The 23,291-nt window shown below is 49.7% G+C and overlaps 1 protein-coding gene across 1 annotated transcript in view; it reads right to left on the bottom strand.

The window, feature by feature from the left end:
* The window catches only part of FAM120C (family with sequence similarity 120C), a 385,399-nt gene that overhangs the window by 278,110 nt on the left and 83,998 nt on the right, over window positions 1-23,291 (bottom strand). Inside the window, 6 exon segments of the mRNA XM_029607874.1 lie at window positions 11,632-11,899; window positions 12,021-12,205; window positions 12,207-12,305; window positions 18,418-18,500; window positions 19,738-19,840; window positions 20,177-20,305. Coding sequence (XP_029463734.1) covers window positions 11,632-11,899; window positions 12,021-12,205; window positions 12,207-12,305; window positions 18,418-18,500; window positions 19,738-19,840; window positions 20,177-20,305 — 867 coding nt within the window.

Raw genomic sequence — 23,291 nt, 5'->3', positions numbered from 1 at the left:
TCCCTAGCGGTTAATGTAGGCTACCGTTGTTGCATTGCCTGACATCATGCATACCACCTGACCCTGGAGCATGTGGCTGAACTATAGGCATGCTAATCTGACTGCCCGGGCTTCCAGGCAGTTTATGTTCCAGTACACTTCTTTCTTGGTCCAACTCCCCTGGGTCACTAGTTCCTGATAGTGAGCTTCCCACCTCCAGAGGCTCGCGTCCGTTGTGAGGACGAGCCAGTTTGGAGGGAACAGGTTTACACCCTTGCTCAGATGAGCTTCCTGTAGCCACCACTGGAAACAAGAACATACTTCCATTGGTAGGTGGAGGCAAATTGAATAGTCTTGGGATAGCGGGTTACAACGTTGACAGCAAGGAGCGTTGGAGTGGAAGCGTGTATGCCCTCACCCACGGTACTACCTCCAGGGTTGATGCCATCAAACTGAGGACCTGAAGATAACCCCACACCCTGGGGCAAATTGTGTTTGTCAACCGGCACACTTGGCACATCAGCTTCCTTAACCTCGAGGGTGGGAGGAAGACCTTGCCCTGCTTGGTGTTGGAACCGGACTCCCAGATACTCTAAGGACTGGGAGGGCTTGAGACTGCTTTTGTCCATGTTCACGACCCAACCAAGCTCCTGAAGCAGAGATGTTTCCTGCTGGTCACCTGGAGACTCTTCTAACGACTTCGCCCGGATCAACCAGTCGTCCAAGTATGTGTGCACCAGGATCCCTTCTTTCCTCGGTGCTGTGGCCACAACCACCATAATTTTGGAAAATGTTCTGGGGGCGGTGGCCAGGCCTAAGGGCAGGGCCCGGAATTGATAATGGCGGTCCAGCACCACAAAGCATGGGAAACACTGGTGGTCTTGTCAGATTGGAATATGAAGGCAGGCCTCCGAGAGATCCAGGGAGGTGAAGAACTCTCCCGGTTGTAGTGCCATCATGACGGAGCACAGAGGTTCCATGGGGAAATTAATTACTTGTAGATGGCGGCTGACGCTCTTCAGGTCCAGGATGGGGCAAAAGGAACCCTCCTTCTTCGGTACAATGAAATAAATGGAATAACGCCCAATATTTTCCTGGGGCGTAGATACTGGAATTATAACCCTCAAATTGAGAGGCCTTATCAAGGTAGGTTCCACTGCCAGCTTCTAGTGCTGGGAGTGGCACAGAGACATCATGAATAGGTCCTGAGGAGTGCGGCAAAACTCCAGCACGTATCCTTCTTGTATGATAACCGTACCCATTAGTCCAATGTGATCTCAAACCACCGCTGGATGGGTCGGCAAAACTTCATCAGGAAGGTCGGGCTGAACCTGAACGCAAACCAGCCCCCTCTTTGGTTGTCCATTCCAAAAGGACTGAGACCTTCGAGGAACAGGATGTCTGAAATGTCTAGTTCCTGTAGGGCTGAAAGCGCTGGGAGCCCCTGGCCCGACCCCTCATAGGCGAGGGGCGCTGCAACCTCTTCCTCTTATCTTCCAGTAGCCGAGGCACTGGAGATTCACCCTACTTACGCCAGCTTTTCCAATTCACTTCCGAATAGGAGGGATCCCTTATAGGGCATCTTTGTGAGCTTTGCCTTATAGGTCGTGTCCGCTGACCAATTTCACAGCCATAGCTGTCTTCTGGCCACCACCATCGAGGCCACTCCTCTTGCCAAGGTACGGACTAGGTCAGAGCCTACGTCCGCTAAAAAGGCAGCAGCAGGCTCCAGAGCCTCTCTGGAATGCATCCCTGAGTTATCTACCTCTCTAGAGAGAAGCAGTCTCGAACGAGTCACCAGGGCACAACAGGAAGCAATCTGTAGTGTCATCACTGACACGTCAAAGGTTTGTTTTAAGGATGGACTCCAACTGCCTATCATGCGCATCCTTTAAGGCCGCTCCTCCCTCCACTGGGATAGTTGTTCGCTTCGAAATGGTGCAGACCAGGGTGTCGACTTTGGGGAAACGCAGGCATTTTCTGGCCGCCGGATCCAGTGGGTACAGAGCTTCCAATGTTCGACAATGCTCCCAGCATGGGAAAATAGCAAGAGGCTTTCCATAGAGACACCAGAATGGGATTCTTCTTTGGCTCTGTCACAGGGTCTGTGCCAGGAACTCCCAGAATCTTCAGACTCTGGGAAACCAGGGCCAGCAATTCATCTCTATGAAAAAACCATAACATGGTCTGATACGGCTGCAAGCCTGGAGGGTTTCCCCATCCTCCAATAAATCTGCATCCCTTTCCTTGTCCAAGGTGTCTGGGCCTCTGTCAGGAATACCCTTGATGTGACGAGGCATGTCTTGAGGCCTGCAGAGAGAGCGAGGTCTTCCCGGCTGGGGATCGGTCCGGACAAGGGCAAGAGAGACAGACTGCACCTGTACAAAGGCTTGAAGGCCTTGAAAAATTCCATCCAAGAAAAGGCCTCTGGGTCCATGCCTGGCCCAGGAGGAACTGGGATAGGTGCAGCTGAATTTCCCTCTCCCGTGGTAGACCCAGCTCCGGGATTACTCAGATCCAGAGGTGCTACTGGTGAAGATCATGGCTGACCCATCCTCTGAATGGGAGGAGCAGGGCTTAGAAAAGTTCTGAGAGGGCCTCTCCCTGGGCCTCCTACCAGTGCTGACAAAGGTAAAGATCAAGGACAGACTGAGAGCTCTAATATGGCAGGCAGCACAAAGAATGCCTCATGCTTCTTTGCTGCCAGAGCCATTATGAACGGTAACTATGAACTCAGCTGATTGAGAGACTTGGAGGGGCTTCGGAGGGCAATGGAGATGCACAAACTGCATTCAAGATGGCACCACCGCAGCCTTCCACGCGGTGTGCCCACTGAGCTTGAAGCAGGGCCTAGCCTATCAGGGGGGCCGATCAACCCGCTCGGAAGCCCCCTTCCCTTACCCCAACGGGATCGGGAACGTCATCAGTATGGCACGCTGAGCAAGGAGACCGGAGAAAGACTTACCGAAGCCCCTCCATGTCTCTCAATCAAAAGGAATTCTCTTCTCTCTTTACTTACCTGGGCTCAGCACTTACCGGCTGAATACAGAGACGGTCTCCAGCTGTGAGGGGAGAGGGCTTTGGCCATCAACACCTCGCTCAGCTTCCTGCACCCGCTGCCTTTCAGCTGCTTTAGCAGCAAAGTCCACGCCGGAAACCGGCTACCAGACCAAGGCACACCCCTGAGGGATCTCAGAAATCGCCTCAGGAATTCTCAACTGGGGGAGGGACCTTTAGGTATCACCTCAGGAGAACGGGGCTCAATCTTTCTCCAATTTAAAGATAAAATTTCCTCTTCTAAAGAGTACTGCAATCCCGATAGGGAAAGCACTTCCAAATCTGCTAGGAGATGAAGAGATACTGAAGGGCTGAGGTCACTGCAGGGGTGTGACATCAGCTCTGAAACCTGGCACCATCTTCATCTGCTAGCAGAAGAGCATATAACCCATTAAGAACATAAGAAATTGCCATGCTGGGTCAGACTAAGGGTCCATCAAGCCCAGCATCCTGTTTCCAACAGAGGCCAAACCAGGCCACAAGAACCTGGCAATTACCCAAATACTAAGAAGATCCCATGCTACTAATGGAATTAATAGCAGTGGCTACTCCCTAAGTAAACTTGATTAATAGCAGTTAATGGATTTCTCCTCCAAGAACTTATCCAAACCTTTTTTGAACCCAGCTACACTAACTGCACTAACCACATCTTCTGGCAACAAATTCCAGAGTTTAACTGTGCGTTGAGTGAAAAAATATTTTCTCAGATTAGTCTTAAATGTGCTACTTGCTAACTTCTATTATTTGAAAGAGTAAATAACCGATTCACATCTACTCGTTCAAGACCTCTATCATATCCCCCCCGCAGCTGTCTCTTCTCCAAGCTGAACAGCCCTAACCTCTTCAGTCTTTCCTCATAAGGGAGCTGTTCCATCCCCTTTATCATTTTGGTTGCCCTTCTCTGTACCTTCTCCCTTCTCTGTACCTTCTCCATCACAACTGTATCTTTTTTGAGATGCGGCAACCAGAATTGTACACAGACTTCAAGAACATAAGAACATGCCATACTGGGTCAGACCAAGGGTCCATCAAGCCCAGCATCCTGTTTCCAACAGTGGCCAATCCAGGCCATAAGAACCTGGCAAGTACCCAAAAACTAAGTCTATTCCACGTTACCGTTGCTAGTAATAGTGGTGGTTATTATCTAAGTCAACTTAATTCATAGTAGGTAATGGACTTCTCCTCCAAGAACTTATCCAAACCTTTTTTTAAACACAGCTATACTAACTGCACTAACCACATCCTCTGGCAACAAATTCCAGAGTTTAATTGTGTGGTTTCACCACGGAGCGATACAGAGGCATTATGACATTTTCAGTTTTATTACCCATTCCCTTCCTAATAATTCCTAACATTCTGTTTGCTTTTTTGACTGCTGCAGCACACTGAGCCGACGATTTTAAAGTATTATCCAATATGATGCCTATTTTTCCTGGATGGTAGCTCCTAATATGGAACCTAAAGGAAAATTGGTTCTTACCTGCTAATTTTCGTTCCTGTAGAACCAAGGATCAGTCCAGACCACTGGGTTGTGTCTCCCTTCCAGCAGATGGAGTCAGAGAAAAAACTGAAAAGGCACACCCTCTTAACCTGGTGTGCCACCTGCGATCCCCTCAGTATATTCGATATCAAAGCAGAATAACCAATGAAAGGATAAAAATCCCCAAACATAACAACCAGTGGCTACAACAATATGCGTGGTGAAATAAACAAACCGTACCACGCATAACCTATTAATAAAGAAGATTCCTTCCAATTCCTGTAAATAACTCTGCCGAGGGAAGGAAGAAAACATACGGAAACGGACTCTCCAAAAACCAAGGGCAGGCGTCTGGACTGATCCTTGGTACTACAGGAACGAAAATTAGCAGGTAAGAACCAATTTTCCTTTCCCTGTACGTACCAGGATCAGTGCAGACCGCTGGGATGTACCCGAGCTGCCCTAATTGGGGTGGAATCTGGAGAGTCCCACTGCTGCCAAAGCAGTCAACCTCCGATCACGGACGTCCACACGATAATGCTTCACAAAAGTATGCAACGATTTCCAAGTGGCTGCTCTACAAATCTCCTGCAGCGAGACCGACTGGCTCTCCACCCAAGAGGCCGCTTGAGATCTGGTAGAGTGCGCTTTCAAGCCGTCAGGGATTGCGCGCCCAGCGCAAAGATAAGTAGAGGAAATGGCCTCCTTCAACCACCTAGCAACCGTAGCTTTGAATGCCTTGTGACCCTTCCTAGGGCCACTCCATAAGACAAACAAATGATCCAACAACCAAAAGGCATTGGTCACCTCTAGATAGTGAAGGAGAACCCGCCGCACATCCAACTTATGCAGATCCTTATCCGCCAAAGAAGCTGGATCCAAATTGGGGAAGGCTGGTAACTCTACTGTCTGATTCACATGAAAATCCGATACCACTTTGGGCAGGAAAGATAGGACGGTCTGCAGCGAAACTCCGGAATCCGAAATACGGAGATACGGATCCAGACACGACAAAGCTTGAAGCTCGGAAATCCGCCGTGCGGAGGTAATGGCTACCAAAAAAACAGTCTTGAGAGTCAAGTCCTTCAACGTGGCCTGCCGGAGGGGCTCAAATGGAAGCCCACATAAGCCCCTGAGAACTAAATTCAAGCTCCACGCAGGACAAATCTGTCATACCGGAGGGCACAAATGCTTGGCCCCCTTTAAAAAAAAAACAGGACACATCTGGATGAGCTGCCAGCGAAAACCCATCAATCTTGCCCCGCAGACAACCCAGTGCCGCGACCTGCACCCGGAGAGAACTGCAAGCTAGACCTTTCTTCAGTCCCTCCTGCAGAAAAGATAGGATTTGTGCTACCGAAGCCAGTCATGGGGGCACTTTCAATCCACGGCACCAAGAGTGGAAAACTCTCCAAACACGAATATAGGCCAATGATGTGGACGATTTCCGTGCTTGCAAAAGGGTAGAAATAACAGAATCCGAATATCCCCTCTTCCTCAACTGCCTTCTCTCATAAGCCAGGCCGCTAGACAAAAGCGATCCACCAGATTGAAAAATACTGGACCTTGGCGAAGTAGATTTGGGAGATGGGTGAGACGCACCAGACCGTCGACCACCAAGGTGATCAGATCTACAAACCACGGCCTTCGGGGCCACTCTGGAGCTACAAGGATGACAGACCCCCACATGGTTTTCTATCCAATGCAAGATCTTGCCCACTAGTGGCCAAGGCGGAAACACATACAGCAGAACGTCGCGCGGCCACGGAAGAACAAGAGCACCCACTCCTTCAGACCCGTGATCTCTCCGACGACTGAAAAACCGGGGTGCCTTTGCATTTGTCCGAGTTGCCATCAGATCGAGGTGCAGAACCCCCCAGCAACAAGTGAGAAGCCAGAAGGCTACAGACAATTCCCACTCGCCAGTATCCAGATGCTGGCGGCTGAGAAAGTCTGCCTGCACATTGTCCACCCCGGCTATGTGCGAGGCTGCCAGCCGGACCAGATGGCGCTCTGCCCACGTCATGAGCCGTTCAGCCTCCCAGGCCACCAGCCGGCTTCTGGTTCCCCCTGGCGGTTGATGTAGGCCACAGTCATCGTGTTGTCTGACAAGACTCGCACTGCATGCTGAGCTACCAGAGAGAGAAAGACGCGCAACGCCAAGCATACCGCCCTAGTTTCCAATCGATTTATTGACCACGTCGCCTGATAACTTGTCCAACGACCCTGAGCGGATTACGACTGGCAAACTGCCCTCCAACCAGTGAGGCTGGCATCAGTCGTGACTATTACCCACTGCGGCTCCTCCAGGTCCATCCCCTGTAACAAGTGGGCCGGGATCAACCACCAACCGAGACTGGACCTGGCTGGTTCCATCAGTGGCAACGCCAGGTGAAACTCCTCTGATTTCAGATCCCACCGAGAAAGCAACACGCGTTGTAATGGTCTCATATACGTCCATGCCCAAGGAACCACCTCCAGGGTAGACACCATGGAACCAAGTACCTGCAAATAATCCCATACTATGGGAAGGGGAAAGGACAGGAGCCGACGGATTTGCGCCTCTATCTTGAGCATCCTCTCCTGAGTGAGGAAGACCTTGCCGACCGAGGTATCGAAGCGTGCTCCCAAGAAGTTGAGGACCTGTGATGGTACCAAATGGCTCTTGGAAAAGTTGACCACCCAACCAAGAGACTGGAGCAGAACCCTGCTCACTGCCACCCGACAGAGGCTCTCCGATTTGACCCAGATGAGCCAATAATCTAGGTAGGGGTGAACTAAGATCCCCTCCCGCCGTAGGGAGACTACTACGACCACCATCACCTAGGTGAAGACCTGAGGCGCTGTCGCTAGTCCGAACGGGAGTGCCTGGAACTGATAATGCTCCCCCAGGACCATGAACTGGAGAAAACGCTGATGGCGCTCGCGAATTCCGATGTGAAGATACGCCTCTGTCAGGTCCAAAGAGGCCAAACATTTTCCCAAGTGGACGGCCACAATGACCGAATGGAGAGTCTCCATGCAAAATCGGGGAACCCAAAGGGCTCGGTTGACTGTCTTGAGATCCAATATCGGCCGCAAGGACCCCTCTTTCTTCGGGACTACAAAATAGATGGAGTACCTGCCGGACCTGTGCTCCTCTGGAGGAACTGGAAAAATGGCCCCCAGGGATTTCAACCGAGTCAGAGTTTGCCCAACTACTTCTTGCTTGGTCCGAGAACCGGCGGGAGAAATCAGAAAGAGATCCTTTAACAGGTGGGCAAAATGCAACTCGTAACTGTTTGCGATGATATTGAGGACCCACTGGTCCGACGTGATCCTGACCCACTCCTCGAGAAACAGGGAGAGGCGACCTCCCACCACTGGAACCGAGGAGAGGGTCAGAACACCTTCATTGGGATGGCTTAACTCCGGTGGCTCCTTGAGAGCCTCCATCCCGAAATGGCATCCGAGCACGAAAGGAAGTAGGCCAAGCCTGAGCTCTCTCAGTCTGTTGTTGGACGGGAAAGGCGGGTGGCCAAGACAGCCAAAATCTACGTTGTCCCCGGAAACGGTAACGCACCGCCCGAAAGGGTCTGGAAGACTTGGGCTTGTCTTCAGGCAACTTATACACCTTATTCTCCCCAAGAGACTTAATAGGGGTGTCCAGCTCCTTCCCAAACAACAATTTTCCCTTAAAAGAAAGGATGATATTTCATGCATATCCAGCATAGCTCTCTGCTTCAACGGCAGGGGAGAAAGTCTGATACTTCACTTTCAATGCATATCCAGCATAACTCTCTGTTTCAACGGAAGGGGGAAGGAAGAAAAGTGGATCTATATACAGACAACAACCAACAAGGACTGAATTACATAGTCTGGGTAAACAAATAAGCATGGGTGTAGCTTGCTTATTGCAGCGGTTACTACCCCTAACTAAGCTAGATATTTCACTTAAATGCAGTTCCAACACTGCTCTCTACATTAATGGTGGGGGTGGAAGGGAAATAGAACCAAAAGGTTACTAAGAGCCAAGAGTAACAGATAAGTATAAGAAAAAAAAAAAGTGCGAAGCTTGCAGGGCAGACTGGATGGGCTGTTTGGTCTTCTTCTGCCGTCATTTCTATGTTTCTATGTAAAAGGAAGATTGCCCAACTGAGTTTTGGAAGAAACGTCCACGGATTAGTTCCGGAGCCAGAGAAGCCGCCTAGCCGAGACTGCAGTGGCCATGTTGCGCGAAGATGCCCGTAACAGATCATATAATGCATCCGCCGTGTAAGCCACCGCGGACTCCATCCTATTCGCCTGATCTGCTGCCTCTGGTGGTAACTCCTGTGAGGTGAGCATTTGCTGGACCCACCCGAGGGTCGCTCGCTGCATGAGGCTACTGCAGACCACCGCCCGAACACACAGCGCTGACACCTCGAAGATGCGCTTGAGGAGGACCTCTAGTCATCTAGCCTGCAAGTCTTTAAGAGCAGTCGCTCCCGTGACAGGAATAGTGGTCCACTTAGTGACCGCGGTAACCGACGCGTCCACCTTGGGGATCCTGAGGATATCCAAGGCATCATCAGGTAAAGGATAGAGCTTGTCCATCGCCCGTCCACCTGCAGGGTCGCGTCCGGAGATTCCCTCTCCTGCGTGACCAGCTGCTTAAGCATTGGGTGGAAGGGAAAAGTTTGGGGCAGGGCACGCAGCCCAGAGAGCACTGGCTTCCCCTTAACCGGCTCCGAGCTGGGGATTGGTGCTTCCACTTCCAGCTCCTCCAGAACATGGGGGATCAATGGATCCAACTCCTCCCACCGAAACAAGTGAGAAACCCAGGGGTCATCCCACTCTACTGGGGTGGACTCATGAACACCCCCATCTAAATGTTGGAGGAGAGGATCCAGAAAGGATCCCAAGGGAGCAGGTTCCGGAGTCACATCAGGGACTGAAGGGGCATTCAGGGTTGTGGCACGTCTCGCAAACTTCGCGGGAAGGGGCTCTTCATCCTGCTGATGAGCTTCCGCCTCCAAAAATGCTTTATGCATCAGTAAAATAAATTTTGAAGAAAATGTTGTCTGTTCCTTTAAGGGCTCCGATAGTGGAAAAGGAGGAGGGGGGGGGGGCCAAGTTCGATGAGGGGGCAGGTCCCGGATCGCGCGTCAGACCGGACTCAAGCTGAGAAGAGAAAGCGGTGATTCCTCTCCCCCAGCAGGCAGGTAGGGAACTGACAAAATGGCCACCGTTCCTACGCGCGCCGGCAACGGGGCCGTATGCAATCGTGGGCGCCATTCCGCAGCTCGCAGCAAAATCAGCTCGAAATCCCCCAGGACGAGCCCTCCCCTCCGGGAAGGCAGCAGGCGCAAACCCCGTCCCGCGAGAGGCGCAGCCCCGCCTCCCCACATGCTGAGCACAATTGCCCTCGTGGCATCCCAGGGGGCCTCCGAACAGCGCGGTAGGAAACAAAAAAAAATAAGAGGCTTAATTACCCTGCCGACTTGCGGCCTTCCGGAGCTCTGGGGAACTGCAGCACCCGAGGAAAACTCGTCTTGGGGCGCCAAGGGGAGGGACTGGCCCACCGGTTAATCCCCCTCCAGAGACATATGTCCCTCCGGGAACAAGGCTCTCAGAGCTTCCAGCCCCAGCCTTACCACTACCGCTGCTGAAGAGAGAAACCCTGGTAAAATAAAAACAGTACTGATTTTTTTTTTCTTCAATAAACTTGTTGTAGCCAAAGGTGTTAACAAAAGAAGTCAGAGCCTAAGAACTCCGGAGAGAATGTCAATAAATTTAAAGAAATATGAAGGATCAAGACCGCAGGTTCTGTCGAACTCCTCTGCTGAGAGTCAGAGAAAATACCGAGGGATCGCAGGTGGCACACCAGGTTAAGAGGGGGTGCCTTTTCAGTTTTTTCTCCGACTCCATCTGCTGGAAGGGAGACACAACCCAGCGGTCTGGACTGATCTTGGTACGTACAGGGAACATCGTGTAACTACAGCAAGGGTTATTTTTCCCTATATGCAACACCTTGCACTTGTCCACATTAAATTTCATCTGCCATTTGGATGCCCAATCTTCCAGTCTTGCAAGATCCTCCTGTAATGTTTCACAATCCGCTTGTGATTTAACTACGCTGAATAATTTTGTATGATCCACAAATCTGATAACCTCACGTCGTATTCCTTTCCAGATCATTTACATATATATTGAAAAGCACTGGTCCTGAGTCCATCTAGCTACATGCTAGGAAATTTCTTTTTTTTATTGGGAGTAGAGAACAAGACAGCCCACCTATAGGAGGAAAAAGGGGGAAGGGGAGAGGAAGAAAGGAAAAACAAACCCTTTATCTCTGAAGCCCCCTGGCTGCCATGCTATGCTGTACTGAGTGAGTGAGTCCAAAATTATCATCCTAGGGAGGAAGTCAGTCACCCCCAAGATCAGCTCAGTCAGGACAGGGAGTCAAAGACTGTCATCCCAGGAGAAGCTGAATCCACTTCTTCACCTAGCCTAGTTCAAGACTCAGTCATAGCATGGGATACTTGTCTACCATCTGCTAGAGACAGAGAATACTGGCAAGCTGAGGAAAGAACTGGTCCCTATAAAGGATAATGTCAGCAAACTTTTTCTGTCTCCATCTGTTAGCTGTAGAGCAAACCCCATGCACCTAGACTGATTTGCCTGGGTGATGAGAAATGAACCGCTACTCCCAGGTGGATCTATTTACCCAACTGAACTCTGCCCTTTGCAGTCTATCAGATGGTCTCCTGAATCAGAAGTGCAGTATCCCATGCTATTAACATCAACCTTTGCATCATGGAAAATTCAACAATGCCTCTCTACTTACAGGAGCCCACCTACCGAGTTCTATCATCTATGACCACAATAAGTCCACCTTCAGAGCTGTACAAAGGAAGAAGGGTAGTGAGAAAGATAGCCACTTATATAGCAGCATGGTCTACACTCAGCAAGGTTTAAACAAAAGCTGGTAGGAAGCTGAAGTTGTAAGAAGAGAGAAAAGAACTTAGTGCATTCCCCAAAAGTGCTCTCATCTTTAATTTTTTTTTTTTTTTTTTTTTAAGACACAAAAATTAAATATCCCCCCCCCCCCCACACACACATATTGATACATCCTTCTCTCCCAGTGTTCTAACCTTGGTGAGGACATGATAGATGTAGGGGTACATAAGGCCTCTCCGATGCCTATGTTCAGCCACCCGAAGAACCTCCGGTGCTACCAGCGGAAGAGGTGGTGTGGTGATGTCCATGTGGTTGCGTGTTGCCATTGAAAGAAGTGATGGGATCTGGGCCTCAGCATTGGTCAAGCCTGCAGAAGAATCTCCAGCATGCTGTCCCCACCCATGGGGCGGCTTCTCACCACCAGGATCTTCCCATCCAGTTTTAAGCACTTCCGTTACATGGCTGAGGAAGAGAAGCAGAGAATAAGACATATCACCTAAAGCAGGAGTTGCTGTGAACCTCAAATAGTACCCTCCCTAAAATTTACTTATCTCTGCAAAGTGAGGGCAGTAAAAACACTTACTTGGAATTGCCCCCATTCTGCTCCTCGCCATCTGAGGGGGAAGAGGGGGAAGACGCTGGCCCAGATGAGGGAGAAGCCTTGCAGGACAGATGATTTGGAAACTTGGAGGGAGCAGAAGCATCATAGGGAATGGACCAATTGGTAAAGGGGCCACTCTTTAGCATGAGGTCATCCTGGAAAGGGGGGGAAGTCACTAAGCGGGTGGGGGGAGAAGAGGAAGCCAGAGTTAGGACCAGAAGGGAAGGCGTGCTGAAACTGCAACTTCTGAGGCAACTGGTGAGCAAACTGGAAAAAAAAGAAGTAGGGGATAAGACACTCACTGTGTAATGGAGATGTCACTGCTTTGTCCCCACTCCCAGCTCCTCTAATCATATGAACATAAAAACATTACTGCCAAGTCCCCATCTTTTAAAACATATATACAACAGAGACCTCACTGCTATTTCATCTCTTCTCACCGAAAGGAAAATTAGGTCTAACCTGATAATTTTCGTTCCTTTAGTACCACGGATCAGTCCAGACCATGGGTTGAGCCTCCTTTCCAGCAGGTGGAGACAGAATAAAACTGAAAGGATATCCTATATGAGGACAGAGCCTAACCTGTAGCCCTTCAGTATAACTATTGTCAAAGCAGAGAAAGAAAAAACATCATGGAACAAGCAAGTAACAGCAAAACTCACAACGAGAGAACTCTGAAAGAATATTTGAACGAGATAAAACAGTGAATGAACTCTGTGCGTGGACACTCTTGCATAAATGCCCACAATCACCACATGGATGCTTCCGGTGTCTCATATAAAGGAACAGATAGAACAATGTAGGACAGCATGGTAGGTACAGGATAAGGATCTTTGAGCGGACAGGAAGACAAGGAACGGGAAGGGCGTCTGGGCTGATCCATGGTACTACAGGAACGAAAATTATCAGGTAAGACCTAATTTTCCTTTCCCTGTACGTACCCGATCAGTCCAGACCATGGGATGTACCAAAGCTTCCCTATACAGGGTGGGACCTAGACAGTCCCGCTCGAAGCACCTGCCACCCAAAGGAACCAAAGACTGGTGCCTGGACATCAAGGCGGTAACGTCGAGCAAAAGTATGCAGGGACTTCCAAGTAGCCGCTCTGCATATCTCCGACGGAGAGACCGACTGGCTCACCGCCCAGGATGACGCCTGAGAACGCAAGGAATGGGCCTTAAGGCCCTCTGGAACCAGACGCCTCTGACAGAAGTAAGCCGATGAAATCGCTTCCTTCAACTAGCGAGATATCGTCGTCTTAGAGGCTTGTTTGCCCCGGTTGGGGCCACCCCATAAGACAAAAAGATGATCCGATACCCGAAAGTCATTGGTGACCTCCAGATAACACATGAGGACGCGCTTGACATCCAGATGGCGCAAGTCATCCCCGCCAGGGCTCGCAATGTCTGCTGGAGAGAACACGGGGAGCTCAACAGACTGATTGATGTGAAAAGAAGAGATGACCTTTGGCAAGAAAGACAGAACAGTCTTGAGGGAGACCCCGGAATCCGAAAAGCGTAAGAAAGGCTTGCGGCAGGGCAGCGCTTGGATCTCAGACACCCGCCTAGCGGAGCAAATGGCAACCAGAAATACCGTCTTGAGCGTCAAGTCCTTGAGAGTGGAACGGCGAAGAGGCTCAAAGGGAGCCTGACAGAGCGCCCGAAGAACCAAATTCAAACTCCACGAGGGACACGTGAGACGCAACGGGGGCTTCAAATGTTTGACACCCTTGAGAAAGTGGACAATATCCGGATGGGACGCAACCATGTGGCCATCGAGACTTCCCAAGAGAGAACAGAGGGCCGACACCTGAACACGGAGCGAACCAAAGGAGAGACCCTGAGAGAGACCTCGCTGAAGGAGAGGACGAGCGAGACGGGGGCCGATCCAATTGAAATGCCCGCTTCCACACAGGCCAGCTCGAAGACCTTCCAAACCCGGACATAGGTAATGGAGGTAGAAGTTTTGCGGGCCCGTAAGATAGTGGAAATGACGTCCTCGGCATATCCCCTCTGCCTTAGCCGTCGCCGTTAAAATGCCAAGCCGCAAGACAGAAGCGATCCACCTGGTCAAAAGATACAGGACCTTGGCTGAGGAGGTGTGGAAGATGACCCAGGCGAAGAGAACCTTCCGACGCTAGATCAACCAGATCCGCGAACCACGGTCTGTGAGGCCACTCGGGAGCTACAAGAATGACCAGGTCTCTGTGAAGCTCTATCCATCTGAGCACTTTCCCGACAAGGGGCCACGGAGGGAACACATACAGAAGAACGTCGCTTGGCCACGGAAGGGCTAGGGCATTTACCCCTTCCGCGCAGTGTTCTCGCCAGCGGCTGAAGAACCGGGGAGTCTTGGAGTTGTTCAGAGTTGCCATCAAGTCGAGATGCAGGGGACCCCATCTGCCGATGATGAGGGCCATGGCGTCTTCGGACAGCTCCCACTCGCCTGGGTCCAGGCACTGGTGAGTCAAGAAGTCGACTTGGACGTTCTCGTTGCCCACGATGTGGGAGGCCGCGAGGCAGTCCAGGTGCCGCTCCGCCCACGTGAGAAGGCGCTTGCTTCGAGGGCCACCAGGCAACTCCTGGTGCCCCCTTGTCGATTGATGTATGCCACAGTGGTGGAATTGTCCGACAGCACCCGGACCGCCCGGCGGCGGAGTAGAGGAAGAAAAGCCTTGAGAGCTAGACGAACCGCCCGGGTCTCCAGGCGGTTGATGTGCCAGCGAGATTGGGCTGGGGACCAGTGTCCCTGCGCGACCTGAGACAGGCAAACCGCTCTCCAGGCGGACAGGCTGACATCCGTCGTGACGACCATCCACTGCAGGGTCCGAAGGGACATTCCACGGAGAAGGTGCTTGAGCGAAAGCCACCATTGTAATTCGCTGATGGTAGATGCTGAGAGAGGGAGCTGCATCTGAAACTGCTCCAATACCGGCTTCCAACGAGTCAACAAGGCTCTCTGTAACAGACGTATATGTGCAAACGCCCAGGGGACCAGGCTGATCGTGGACGCCATGGTCCCCAGGACCTGAGATAATCCCACGCTGTGGGAAGAGGCATGGAGAAGAAGCCCTGGAGCTGATCCATCAACTTGAAAGCTCTGGAGTCCGGTAGAAAGACCTTGCTGATGTGGGTATCAAAGCGAGCCCCCAGGAACTCCAAGATCTGAGACGGCTGTAGGTTGCTCTTGGAGGAGTTGACTATCCAACCGAGGGACGAGAGGAGCGCGAGAACGCGATCCACCGCCTGGCGGCATAGGGACTCCAACTTGGCCCGGATTAACCAATCGTCCAAGTACGGATGGACCAGGGCACCGTCCTTCCAAAGGTCTGCCGCCACCACAACCATCACCTTGGTAAATGTGTGGGGAGCCATGGCGAGGCCGAAGGGCAGAGCCCAGAACTGGAAGTGTTGTCCCAGGATGTGGAACCGAAGGAACTTCTGATGCTCGGGACGGATCGGAATATGCAAATAGGCCTCCGGCAGATCAAGGGAGGCCAAGAATTCTCCGGGGTGTACTGCCGCAATCACTGCCCGGAGGATTTCCATCCGGAAATGAGGCACTTTGAGGGCCCAGTTGACCCTCTTGAGATCCAAGATGGGACGGAAGGAGTCGTCCTTCTTCGGGACCACGAAGTAAATGGAGTATTAGCTGGTGGCCAGATGGCCCCCAGCCCCTGAAATCTGAGAAGAGTCTGGGTGACCGCGGCCCGCTTCCGGTGGCCGCACGGAGAGACCATGTACAAGTCCAGATTGTCACGAGCAAACTCTAAAGCGTAGCCTTTGGCGATGGTTTCGAGGACCCACTGGTCTGACGTGATCTTGGCCCATTCCTCCACAAACAGGGACAAACGACCACCTAAGTTGGGAACAGAGGGATGGGCCAGCGGATTCTCATTGCGAGGCAGGCTTGAACGCCGGACATTGGGAAGCGGCATCTCGAAAAGGTCGCCGGCCTCGAAAGGACTGGGGCCAAGACTGGGCCCGAGAAGAATTCCCCCTGGAGAAGGCATCCCTTGCCCTAGGGTTATAGCGGCGTTGACCCGAAAACAGGTGCGAGTAGGGAAGAAGGATCTAGCCTGTTTCGGGCGGTCCTCAGGCAACTTATGAACCTTGTTTTCCCCCAAAGACTTAATAAGCTGGTCCAGGTCCTCCCAAAAGAGTAACTTACCTTTGAAAGGGAGAGTACCCAGCTGAGCCTTGGAAGACGAATCAGCCGCCCAGTGGCATAGCCAGAGGAGCCGTCTAGCCGAGACCGCCGAGGCCATCGCCTTCGCCTGTACGCGGAACAAATCATATAGGGCACCTGCCCCATAAGCTATAGCGCCTTCTAACCGGTTAGCCTGAGCTGCCTCTGCAGGCGGGAGGTCCTGGGTGCTGAGCAATTGTTGGACCCACCTAAGACTTGCCCGCTGCATGAGACTGCTGCAAATCGACGCCCTAACACCCAGGGCCAAGATTTCAAAATGCGTTTGAGATGGGATTCAAGTTTACGATCTTGCACATCTCTCAAGGCTGTAGCCCCAACCACCGGGATGGTTGTATGTTTAGTGACCGCCGTCACAGAGAAGTTCACCTTAGGCAGCTTCAACAAATCTAAAACACTCCTCCGGGAGAGGATAAAGTATTTCCATGGCCCTTCCGACCCGGAGACTAGCCTCGGGGCCTGCCATTCCCGTAGGAGCATAAGCTTATGCATAGTGTGAAAAGGGAAGGAGGAGGGTAGGGCCCTGAGCCCCGCTATGACCGGGTCCGAGGATACCAGCATTGCTGCAGAAAACTCGTCCACAGGGAGACAGTCAATCCCTAACTCTTGAGAAATAAAGGGAGAGATTCCAGTTCCTCCCTACGAAAAAGACGGAGGACCCGGGAGTCATCCCCCTCTAAGGGGGGAGGGACATCAACCGCGTCCGGATCCTGATCCAGGTCCTGGGAAGGCTGGGGGGCAGGGGGGGAAGGGGGGGAGGGGGCCCCGGGACCACCCGGATCCGCATTGCTCCCTGTCCACCCTGAGGCGCAGGAGAAGGAACGGAGAGCCGAGGGACCTTAGCCGGGGGAGGGGCGGGGAGGGGGGGGGGGAGTCTGTTTCCTCCTGTAAACTAGCCAAATAGGATTTGTGCAATAGAAGCACAAATTCAGTTGAAAAATGGGGTCTAACACCCCCCGGGGGGGGGGGGGGGCTCCAAAAAATTGGGTCCTGTGGTTCAGGCTGCTCAGAAAAAGAAGAAGAGAAACCTAAAATGGCCACCGTTCCCGCCTTTGAACGGCCCAGGAACGGCAGGGCAGAACGCTTGGGAGGTCTGGATGGGGGTCCTGAGGGCATCGGGACATCTGAGGAACCCTCCCCCCCCCCCCCCCCCCAAGCAAACATCGAGAGCAAAGTCCCTCTCTCGAGAGACGCAGAGAGAAGTCTCCACAAGCCAGGCACAGTGGGGATCTCGGCATGGCTGCAAAGAGGGGGGAGGGGCAGCAATTAAAATCAGCTGGGCTGCCGGGGCTGCAGGAGTGGAGGCAGAGAGTGAAGTCTGCATGCTCCTAAACTCTCTGAGACTGCCAAAAGTAAGTTAGAAACTTTTCTCCCGTACAGAACTCAAAAGGCCCTTTTATTTATTTATTTTTGTAAAGAAGGCAGGGAAAAGCTCCCAGCAGGCAGTCTTAAATAAATTCAAACCCCGTGAGGGGAGAAAATTATGGAGAGAGCTGCTGAACAGGGGGAGTGACTGGCACCACCAATATCCATCCCTGCAGCTGAGGAACACCGGGAATAGGGAGCCTAGGCTATATAAAACAAGGGGCAAAGCACCCCTAGGCCCCCGCAAGAGCAAGTAGACAAGAACTGTCCCCTGTAGAACAGAACACAAAGTTCAAACACAGCAAAAATTTCCCTTATTTATTTATTTATAAACAATGAAGAGGAAATACTTGCTTGTTCCAGTCAACATGAGAAGAAAAGGTATAAAGAATCCCCAAAGGGACAGATAATAAGGAAACCAGGGAACCACAGGGTGAGCTGTTCCACCTGCTGGAAACAGACAAATACTGAAGGGCTTCAGGGTAGGCTCTGTCCTCATATAGGATATCCTTTCAGTTTTAGTCTGTTTCCACCTGTTGGAAAGGAGGCTCAAACCATGGTCTGGACTGATCTGGGTACGTACAGGGAAACCCAGGTCTAATTATATACACAGCACAGATACTTCTGTAAGCAAGGAAATGTCACTACTGTATATCCTGGTCTACAAGAACATGGACAGCACGGAGACATCACTGTAGTGTACGTCCCAGTCTAATATTCACAGCGTGGTATAATCTAGAGCACAGAATTATATTTCATTTTCTACAATTCTGTATCATCGCTATATCTCTCCACTTTCCTGTCTTACCATGGGCTTCCCAGCAGGCATTCCTCCCATCTGACTGGGTGGAAGGGGAGGTACTCCAAATTGATTGGTTCCAAACCCCGGAACTGCAACATACAAATCTCATGTAACTGAATAGCAGATAGACAGATACAAACACTTCAATCTTTCACACCCCTTCCCCTACCATACCTTCACGATGATCCAATAATGCCTTCCATATTTCAACATATTCCATATGTACCCCCTTACCCTCCCTTTCTACCCCTCCCTGCTCTCTGACTTGATACGTTAAATTTTATGAAAATGTTCTCCTCACTCTTCTGTTATATATCTACTAAGAAAAATGTATATTGTTCACAAAGTTTTACTGTGCCAAACTACTATGATAATTGCATATTTTGTAAACTGTTATGATGGCTCTACTGAATAACGGTATATAAAACTCTACAAATAAATAAATAAACCTATTTCTTCTGATTTATCTATTGCCACTGCCTGCCTCTATCCTCAAATCACATGGTCAATGAGCTACCTCTTAATTTTGCCTTCCCTAGTCCCCTATGCTCCATTTCTGCCTCCACTTTCCTCCTGAACTCTTTTCCCCTCATATCTTCGTCTCCCTTTCTCCCCCAAGCGCTCACTACTTCTTCCCTACTATCTCATGAGTCTTCCTCCCACTACTTGCTTATCCCCCTTCTCTAACCTCCATCTATCCCCCCACCTTATTGCTTCTATGTGCTATCTTGGGATCTGCTTATAAGAATAGTGTCCATAGGCCACCAGACAATACCAAACCAGAGCACATGTTTTTCCCATATGTTCCCAGGTGATGCTGGACACAAGAATGTGCCCTCTGATCATGTCTTCACACTGCCAGCCTTTGAACACTGACCCTATGGACATCCCAAGGAGATTTTGGTGGGTGGGGCAGGACATCTTCCACTGCAAACAAAGCCACCCATCCTTTGTAGTCCAGTCACATAGCCTCTACTTAGCTACATGGAAAGCTCCAGAAACCAAATTTTTGGTCCATGGGTGACCAGGCACCTAGAATTTTGAGACCCCTGGTCTACAGAATAGCACAGGAGCACTATCTGTAGGGAACACAGCTCCTGCAGTCCTAAAATCTCAGTGCAAATGATGCTAGAGGGAATGGTGCAGGATTAATCCTCATAGGGAAAGCTCAAGCTCCTGCAGTCCCATCTTATCCAAGTAGGTGTTTCAAGAAATCATGTTCCTGTGACAGCCCTAAATACCTTTTAGAAAGCACTATATAAAACTGGAAAATGATATAATGAATAAAAAAAAATATTTCCAGATAACTGGAGAAGCTGTACTCACGTAGGAAGGGGGAGGAGCCCATGGGAAGTGGTCGGAGCTTGGTGGCAACAGAGTAATATTCCACTGCTTTCTTAAAGCGCTCAATTTTGTCTTCTGTTCTAGACTGGATAATATAATGCATCGTTTCAGAGAGTAGCAGCAGGTGCTCTGTTCTGCAGTCCAACACTCTGTCAATGACACCCCCCCCCCGTATCCTTCCAGTATCAGTCACAGCTAATCATAACTGACCAATCCTACAGCTCCCACGCCAAGAGCTGGTGAGGACTTTCTTCAGAAGCGCTGTCAAACTCACTCACAAAATGAGACAGCATACATGTTCGGAGATTTCCTCCCCGCCCCACCCCAATTAGTCAATCCAGAGTATTTGACAAGACCCATTGAAGCAATTCAAATCGACGATCATCCTGTCCTTTATAAACACAACTGTGGTCAGCCTCACCTGTGAGTGCTTGAAGACATCCTTGCCTACTAGGTCCAGATTGGCGGGGTCTTTTATGGAGCCCACATACTCAGAAACTGCCTTGATCACTACATCACAGGGTGGCAAGACCAACTGGTGAGCACGAACCTAGAGACAGATTAGATATACAAAACACAGCAAGGAAATAAAAGATTCTGTAAGACTTCAAAACCAAAGTTTACGGCAAGGAAAGGTGGTTTGGGGAGCCATACACATCTTACATCTTTCCCTCTCTTGGAGGAACTTGTTGCTTGAAGTTGAGCTCAGTACCTCCTGTCTCGAAGTAAGGTAGAATTGTGTGTACTAAAGGAAAACTAGTTCTTACCTGCTAATTTTCATTCCTGTATTACTACAGATCAGCTAGCAACCATACAGGGAAAATAAAATAATAGATACCAAGCTCTGGTCTCCGGTACTGTATTATGGATAACCATTTACTCGGTTACAACTTACATTAAAAACAGTACTATTGTACACTTTGTGATGTTAAATAACTGCTTATTTTTCTATTTTTGGTTTTTTTTTTTTTTTTGCAATTACATTTTTCAATGTCTCTGTGTTAATCATTTTTCAAATTGCCATAGTTCCCCCAGTGAAAACTTTACTTAAAACTTCATCTCATCTAAAGGTATTAAACTAATCTCAAACTGCCTCAGGTGGTAGTTATTCTCGTCAGAGGCTTCTTGGTTCAAATAATCACTCCAAGTAAAAAATCATGCCCACCCAACACTGCCAGTATTTCGACGCTTCGCATCTGCTTCACGAGCTGGAGAGCTAAGTGCAGACAAAAATAAACACTATCAATACTGATTGCCAAACAGCAGACACGAGGTCACAGGGGGAGCTATGGCAATTTGAAAAATGATTAACACAGAGACACTGAAAATTTTAATTGCACAAAAGACAAAAAAATAGAAAATAGAAAAATAAGCAATTATTTATTTTATTTATTTAGGTTTTTTATATACGGACATTCGTGAAAAAATCACATCATGCCGGTTTACATTCGAACAAGGTGTGCAAAAAATACAAAACTGAATTTAGTGCAGAGGAGTTGCAGTTACAATGAAACAGGGGTACTGGAACTGGGACAAGAGAAAAAACAGTAGAAGGTTGAACTCATAAATTAATAATTATTTACAGAACCGGAGTGGCTACATTCTTTGAATAGATGGTTGTGATTCAGATGTGGTCTGGGAAGGCTTGTTTGAAAAGCCAAGTTTTCAATCTTTTTCGGAAAGTTGGCAGGCAAGGTTCCTGGCGAAGGTTAGTGGGGAATGGAGTTCCAGAGTGATGGTCCGGCTGTCGAGAGAGCCCGTAAAAATAGTACTGCTGTACAATGTGAATTGTAACAGAGTAAATGGTTATTATCCATAATACAGTACCAGACCCCAAAGCTTGGTATTTATTATTTTATTTTCCCCATAGGGTTGCTAGCTGTTAATTACAGGGGGGATTTATAATTGAGGCACTGTTCTTTATAGTTTGTACTATAGATCAGGCCAGACTCCTGGGTTTTACCTCCCTGCCAGCAGATGGAGACAGAGTTTCACTGACACTGTACATAACACACAGGCCGATACAGTACAGTGCGCTCCAGCGGAGCGCACTGTTAACCCACGTTTGGACGCATGTTTTCGACGCACTAGCTTTACCTCTTATTCAGTAAGGGGTAATAGAGCGTCGAAAACGCACGTCCAACCCCTCCGAAACTAATAGTGCCCGCAACATGCAAATGCATGTTGATTGCCCTATTGGTTATTCCCGAGCGATTCAGTAAGTAAAATGTGCAGCCAAGCCGCACATTTTACTTTCAGAAATTAGCGCCTACCCAAAGGTAGGCATTAATTTCTGCCGGCACCGGGAAAGTGCACAGAAAAGCAGTAAAAACTGCTTTTCTGTACACCCTCTGACTTAATATCATGGTGATATTAAGTCAGAGGTCCCAAAAGTTAAAAATTATTTAAAATAAAAATTTAAAAAAAAAATCGGCCCGCGGCTTGAAAACTGGTTGCTCAATTTTGCCGGCATCCGGTTTCCGAACATGTCGCTGTCAGCGGGTTTGAGAACAGACGCCGGCAAAATTGAGCGTCGGCTGTCAAACTCCCTGACAGCCGCCACTCCTGTCAAAAAGAGGCGCTAGGGACGCGCTAGTGTCCCTAGTGCCTTTTTACTACGGGCCCTAATTTGAATTTTTTTTTTTTTTTTTTAGTGAATCGCGTGCACAGGAGAGTGGCCTGTGCATGCACCGGGAGAGCGGGCGCTCGCCCACTCTCCCGCAAACTTTACTGTATCGGCCTTTCAGTGTGCCACATGCAGTCCCCTCAGTGCCGACCTTTACCCAAGCCAAGATGACAGCAACAACCAGAAATTTCTAAGCAAACTTCTAAGAAAGGAGGAGGAATAGCCTAGTGGTTAGAGCAGTGTGCTACGAACCAGGAGACCAGGGTTCGAGTCCTGCTGTCCCTCCTTGTGACCTTGGGCAAGTCACTTTAACCTCCATTGCCTCAAGTACTAACTTAGAATGTAAGCCCTCTGGGGATAGGGAAATACCTACAGTACCTGAATGTAAACCGATGTGATATCTCAGATCGAATGCCTGTATATAATATATAAATATATAAGAAAGCTGCCCAAAAAGAAAATGGAAAACCAGTTTCCCCAAATTTAACATACGCAATCAGTATTAAATACCTCCAATAACTCCACACTATATAAAAAGCAACAGTACAAGTGGCGAACTCTCCCCCCCCCCCCAGTAAATCGGCAGTTCTCTGGACTGATCTGTGGTACTAAAGGAATGAAAATTAGCAAGTAAGAAATAATTTTCCTTTTTCTGTATGTACCCAGCTCAGCCCAGACACCTGGGATGTAAGCTCCCTTAACTTGGGTGGGACCTGGAGAGTTCTGCTCATGGAACATTCTCACTAAAGCACATAGAAGCTGGAGCCCCGAATTCCAAGTGATGATGCCTAGCAAAAGTGTGTAATGAATTACCATTAGCCGCCCAGAAAATTTCATGTGGAGACACCTGTTGTGACTCAGCCCAGGAAGTCACCTGAGAATGCGTTGAGTGCACCCCTAAATCCCCCAT

Source organism: Rhinatrema bivittatum, chromosome 1 (genome assembly GCF_901001135.1).
Source record: "Rhinatrema bivittatum chromosome 1, aRhiBiv1.1, whole genome shotgun sequence".
NCBI lineage: Eukaryota > Metazoa > Chordata > Amphibia > Gymnophiona > Rhinatrematidae > Rhinatrema > Rhinatrema bivittatum.
This window is presented reverse-complemented; position numbering and strand designations above follow the sequence as displayed.